Genomic DNA, 6,580 nt, shown 5'->3' with positions numbered 1-6,580 from the left:
GCGTAAAACATGGAATGTGCAAGGAGTACGGGGCAGCGGACAGATTTCCATTGTTCAATATGGATTCATGTGTCACTTCACATGTAATTTGTAAATACTGAAAATACTAAGTCATGCAGATGAACTAGTAGACTGTTAAAGGGCTGTATGCTGTGTATCCTCTGTATAGCCTACTTTTCCAGGACAGATTATATAGGGTATTTTCATCCATAGTGAGAGATAGATGCACAAATATCATACCCCCCAAAATGTATTGTGTGAATATGGGACCAAATACTAAACATTTGACTACTTTAATACAAATATAAATTCATTTGTCCCAAGAATGTTGGTCCCCTAAAATGGGGGGGACTATGTGATTTGTAAACGGTTCACCTGGAGTACAGAGCCAAAACAACAAAACGTGTCACTGTCCCAAAAGGTTGATCAACTGTGGATACACCTATGCTTATCCTAATTATATTGTTTTATGAGTTGATACACGTTAAGGTCTGGACCTCTGCCACAAGAGTAAATTGATTATACTCTGTCCATTAGGTCATTTTTTTACCTCTATGCGCAAAAGTGAGGGACAGCTTCTATGCATGTTGATCTTTCCAAAGCTGTGAAATGTGAATCCACGTTTTGCCACACTTGCCTTGAACAGAAATAGCTGCAATGAGGTAATGTGTGCCTCGGTGTTGCTGCTGTGAACGCGGGAGACGTTTGGTGCGAAGACTCTCCTCCACGTTTTGCGCGATCCTGAATCCAGACTTTTGTCTCGTCAGAGTCAAGATTCGGTTGCTCCGCCCCTGACTGCTTGTATATCAGCACTGGATGAGAGCGGTTGAAACAGTTTTGTATTTTTTTTGGAGCTGAGTTTGAAAGTACACCATCTTGATTTTCAGAATGCACAGCATTCACTGAGTTGGGATTGCATAAACTGGACTGATACAGTCACTCGCCTTGTGCTGACAGCGGAGCCACATCCAAGGGATCCCGTCAAAGAGGTAAAGAACGAGTTTTGTGTTTGGATTAGTGTAGTGAGCTGCGGAAATTGATTCATTGAAAAAAAAGGAAAGTAATTACAATGTCGCGGAGACATTTGATAGAACCTTGCAGCTCTGTTTATTGTGATTCATTCTGCAGTTACATTGCATACATACATAGTGTCTAAGATTCATGTTTTGCATTGGGATTTGTTTCTAAGTAGTTTTTAATATAATAATTTGGAGGCTTTAACTGCAAAACTATTTACTGGGTGATAATCGTTTTCATTGTGCGTAAATGATTGGATAGACTGTTTTTCTTATCCAGTCGATGCAAATTGAATGTTTGTATTTTAATTTGTGACAGCTTGGGGAATGGTAGACCGCATGATGGCAATGAACCATGGACGATTCCCTGAAGCTGTGAATGGTCTCCACCATCACCACCCAGCGCGCAGAATGGGCATGGGGCAGTTCTCGAACCCACTACACCATCAGCAACAACAGCAGCAGCATGGCTACACTACTGGTATAATGGGAGATCATTTACACTACGGAGGGGGCAACGTAACAGCTAACCACGGAATTCGGCATTCTGTGGGGAATGTAAACGCTGGACACCCAAACGGCAACATGCCTCCCGGAGCGCGCTACAGCTCTCAATTTGTGGGACCTGCCGCCGCCGTCCCCACTCAAGGACAGCTCGCGGCAAGTATGCAGTTACAAAAGCTCAACACGCAGTACTACAGCCACCATACCCACCCCTCTCACCATCATTATATGCATGATTTGCATCCTGCGAATCATCAACTTAACGGGACAGGACAACAGTTCAGAGACAGCAACGCGAAACATAGCACGTCCAGTTTGCCTCAACAAGCGCATCATGTGCCTGCAGCAATACTGCCCCCCAACGTCATTGACACGGATTTTATTGATGAGGAGGTCTTGATGTCTCTGGTCATTGAGATGGGGCTGGACCGAATAAAGGAGCTACCTGAGCTGTGGTTAGGACAGAACGAGTTTGATTTCATGACAGACTTTGTATGTAAGCAACAGCCAAGCCGAGTGAGTTGTTAAATCTCACTAAGTGGACTTATACAGTCATCTACTCAGACTTTAAAGCATTCCTTGTTGTCCCCTAAACTCGAACGTTGAGAGAGAAGATCTGCAATATACCAATGGAGAACCATTCAAACATGTACTATACCAGATTATATATTCCTCAAATATTTTGGGGTAATAGACTTATACTGCAGACATAATGGAAATGAGTTTGTTTGATGTAGGAATGCACTACAATCTCAATTGAATCTTTGTCAGAAAGACAAATCTTTACATCCATGCTATGCATCATTACTTCAAGCTAGAATCCTTAGTTGCTACATCCATTTTTGGACTTAGAAATTAAATATATATATATATATATATAAAATTGAGATTCTTGAAGAAAATAACTTATAAATGCCTCATGAGCTTAGTTCAACTGTGATACCCCATCACCCAAAGGAAAAATAGAAGCCCCTTTTTTTGTAAACAATGTTAATCTAAACAAACACTGTATTGCCTCAACATGGTTAACTATAATTTTGATATAATGGGTGGTCAGTCCTTGCACCAATAGCTATGTCTATGAATTTGAGAGTGGTTACATTTCTATTGGCCCATTCCTCAGCTTTTTTTTTTTTTACCAAAACAGAGTGGGGGTGACCACTTTGTTATTGTTTCAATTAAGGATTCTAGCTTTAATTGGACAACAGAACATGTGAAATCAAGAAAACCTTTAGATGAGTAGAGTTGTCTGCTTATTTGAATAGGCCTGGTTCTGGAGGAAAATAGAGCCGTACAATAGTCTGCTTGATATATTTATTTTCCTGCCTCATTCAAACATTTTGGATGACAGAAAATGTTGAATAATTATGAATTGCAAATGAACCATATTCAAAATGCTCGAAGTGGTTAAGAAACATGCTTGTAGACAAGTACTGTGTAATTGTTCCCTACAATACTATACTGTACAATGTTGTGGCCATATACTTACCAGATATCTGTGCTTTAAAATGATTTGTCTATCATGGAGGAAAACTGCAACTTGTGCTTGTTTTTTTATTTTCCTCATCTGCTGCAAATGTCTTTTTAACATTGCTTGTATCACAGCCAGGATGCACTGTGAGTTAACATGGTTTTCTTTGATATTGTAAAGGTTAATGGTAGGAATGGAAATGTCTTTACAGAGATGTGGATCCTTCAATAACAGAGGGGGTGATGTGTGGGTATTTTCCACATGCTTAAATGGGAACGATGTCTGTTTAAGAAAGAGAAAATTAGTCTTTGGAAAAGGGATACTCCTCGCTTAAATATCCGACCCCTCCCCCCTGCTCTTTCATGTGTGGACAATAAACAGTGTGGAATGTTGTCAAGGTAGAGAGTATAATTTCACAGGACGTCTTGTTCCTCATCAGTCCTCAGAATTGACACCACTGTGCTTATTTAGTGTATGCGATACAAGGCAATACTACTGTGTTGAAGCTTTCCAGGAAAGTTTGACAGTATTTTTGTACATTTCTTTTTTTTTTTTTAGAAGAAGAAAATTGTTAATTTATTCTATTTTAATTTGCAAACATGAATAAAGCAGCTGAAGTGCATTACTGAAGTGATCATGGTGTCATTGTGGGTGTTGGCATCCGTTCCATGTGTTTTCAATTTGTGGGGTTTGTTGTTGCACACTTTTGCACAGTTGCAGGCCAAAGAATGAGGGCAATTCCACCGTAACAGAATGATGCTGAGACTCCGATTTTTCACTTTTAAAAGGTATGTCAAACAAAAACCAATGATGGCAAAGATAACAAACCATACAACTATACGCACAAGGACTATTTTTAACAATTTACACTGGCATCTTTACAAAAACACATTTTACTTGAACAGTGCAGATGCAAAGTTTGGTAACAGTATGACATAACAGTCACCAATGTACTGTTCTTCAAGTAAATGTGCATCATTCTGTTACAGTGGAATTGCCCATGATAATCCTTTTACATTCAGACAACAGTTTGGTTTACATGGATCCAAAGTTAGGGTTGTTATGAGGAAATACTACTGGTGAGACTTACCACTGGTGATGCATAAAGCCTCAAAATACCCGACAACGTAACACTTCTAGTAGATATAGGATAGTAGTTAATACGATTAATTTAGCCAAACTGTAATAAATATAACAAACTTAACACTTTGACATAAGATCTATGAAATTACATTTGGACTATTCTGCCCATAATACCTGTTTTTATGGATCCATAATGGGGATATTTGCAGCCAGCTGTCTCTCTTTGAGAGGGAGAGTGAGGAACCAAACACTTAACTAAAAGGAAGTGCTCAATGAGATAATGGCGTGAACCCTGAGGTGTAACGCTGTAAGCATCTAACCTTTACCATGCTAATGTTCAGCAGCTTCATGTGCTGAGCTCTTTCTCACCGTCTGATGAGACCTGAACCGTTTCTCAGCGAAGGAAGTTATAATAGTGAAGATTCACTCCTAATTTATGTATCTGTTACAAGGAGTAAATTTGAAGCGAATTTTAAACACATCTTAAATCAAAACTTGATACTAATGAAAAGTGTGGAAGATGAGTCCCATATGAGATTTTCACTGAATATGAAGGTAGAGAGATTCAATTATCCAAGAGGCATACTACCCTGTATTGTCCTTGAGTTTCTTATTTTTATCTCCGATTCAGTCATCCCTTTTTGTATGGGAAAAGGGATTAGATTCTCAGAAAAAGAGACACTTTAAAAGAAGCTTGAATTGTTAGCAAGAAAATGTTCTGAAGACTTGAAGGGTTATCAGTAAATTGCAATGAATCCTGAAATTGTTGTCCTTGACTATAGAAAACCAAATTGACACACCAATACAGTAGCTTAGCAATAGAGACACTTGTCTTTGTGAAGTGTGCTGTGCAAACCCTTGAAAATATTAATTTCACTCAGACAAAATGATATGCTCTCTTGGCTCCCAAATAAATAAAATATACAGTGAATGACAGAGAAGGACATTAAAAATAGTATTTCCATAAACATTAAATATTTACTTTAATATACCTCGGCTTCAGCCCGATCATAGACACAGAACTGTCTTAGGGACAGTTGGCAGGGACGTATAACCGTGACGAAGAGTATCCTTGTGCCAAAAAACATAGATGCTGCTCTGCTGGTCAGTCTGTGTGCCATTAACACCTTGTCAAGTGTGCAAACAAACCCTGATTTGTATGTTTACAGTGTCTAGAAGAAGGAATAAAATTACCTGTCCTTAAAAAAAGGCTAAATGCTTTCAGTGATTAATTTTGCTAACAGGTGTGCATGGATTTTTGTTGAAGCCTTGATCCTAACCATTTAAAGGCCCAATCTGTAATTTCAAAACCTGACCCTAACGCTGTTTGGAAATTGACAGATGAGGCTGTGACGATGTAACCACTCTCAAATGTACAGACAAACTTATTGATGCAAGGAGTGACACCCCAACAGTTTTTACTCAAATATGTATGTGTGGGCATAATCTTAGTGTTTATCTATGGTGTTGTGTGTTAAAGGATCCCCAACTAAGAAAAAGTATGAGATCAGTAATGCTGTATTAATTATCTCCCATTTAGAAAGTACATGTGAATGAATGTCTAGGTTGAGTCGCTGATGCTCTCTCCTGATAGCTACATTAGTGCAGTAGGATACTTTACAACAGACAAACCATAGCTTTCACTATCAACCCCCAATTTACAGCGGCTGAAACGGAGACAGCACCCCATCCCCCACCCCCAATCTCTGACTGGCCACCTCAGTCACGTCCTGAATTACTAGATTTAGGATTATAATCCCAGTCCAGCAGTGGGATTCAACATATTCTCCTGCTCAATCCACACCAATCAGATACGTTTAGCCAGTCATTTAATTTTGACCATATAGAGGGTTTGGGGTCAGTAGCTACATACAATTTATTTTAAACAAACAGTTCAGTGTTGACCTATGAAATAGATGGGGCAGAGGAAAAGCTTCCACATGAAATCCATGAAGTTAAATAATTAACATTTATGACTTGGCAAGAAGTTGAAGTAGTACTGCAGCTGGTGGTAAATCAGGGAGCCAGCGCAGTAACAAAATGCACTCTGGAGCAGTTAAATGCTCATCATAGCGAGTCATTCAATAAAGTTTTAATTAAAAAGAGGTCATTTAAATGGCCAAGTGCCATTTTGGCTGCCTCCTTTAAGTTTTGATAGCTAACATTCACATATTCCATGGGATTAAATGTGTACAGATTTTATGAGTCCTACAAACAGCTCTATAAAATACTTCAACGTAACATGATGAGACATTACCGTTTTTACAGCAGTCACAACACAACATGAGCTTTGACTAGGGCCAGGGGGTTATCCTGGCCACATGACATGACCAGAAAAAAACTGGGCACTACTTATGAGCTATCTAGGGCCCAGAGTATTTCGTAGCCAGGTGATATGGTCAGGAAAAACTCTGTGCCCTAAACAAGAGGTATAATAACCAAACCTTTATTTAAAAACAGCCCCTGGAGATTCCAGAAAGGACAGTCAAGGGTGGGCCTCGGAGCT

The 6,580-nt window shown here is 39.2% G+C and overlaps 1 protein-coding gene across 1 annotated transcript; it reads left to right on the top strand.

Moving 5' to 3' along the window:
- The first annotated feature begins 817 nt into the window (after window positions 1-817).
- Window positions 818-3,613, top strand: LOC106607818 (cbp/p300-interacting transactivator 2). The gene is made up of 2 exons (XM_014205193.2): window positions 818-989; window positions 1,336-3,613. The coding sequence occupies exon 2, from the start codon at window positions 1,344-1,346 to the stop codon at window positions 2,046-2,048; it is 705 nt and encodes a 234-aa protein (XP_014060668.1). The 5' UTR covers window positions 818-989; window positions 1,336-1,343; the 3' UTR covers window positions 2,049-3,613.
- Window positions 3,614-6,580: the final 2,967 nt, after the last annotated feature.

This window comes from Salmo salar, chromosome ssa06 (assembly GCF_905237065.1).
Source record: "Salmo salar chromosome ssa06, Ssal_v3.1, whole genome shotgun sequence".
NCBI classification, from domain to species: Eukaryota; Metazoa; Chordata; class Actinopteri; order Salmoniformes; family Salmonidae; genus Salmo; species Salmo salar.
This window is presented reverse-complemented; position numbering and strand designations above follow the sequence as displayed.

Excerpts from the sequence above, each read along its gene's own strand:
- LOC106607818 (XM_014205193.2), top strand. The coding sequence starts at position 1,344 with ATGGTAGACCGCATGATGGCAATGAACCATGGACGATTCCCTGAAGCT.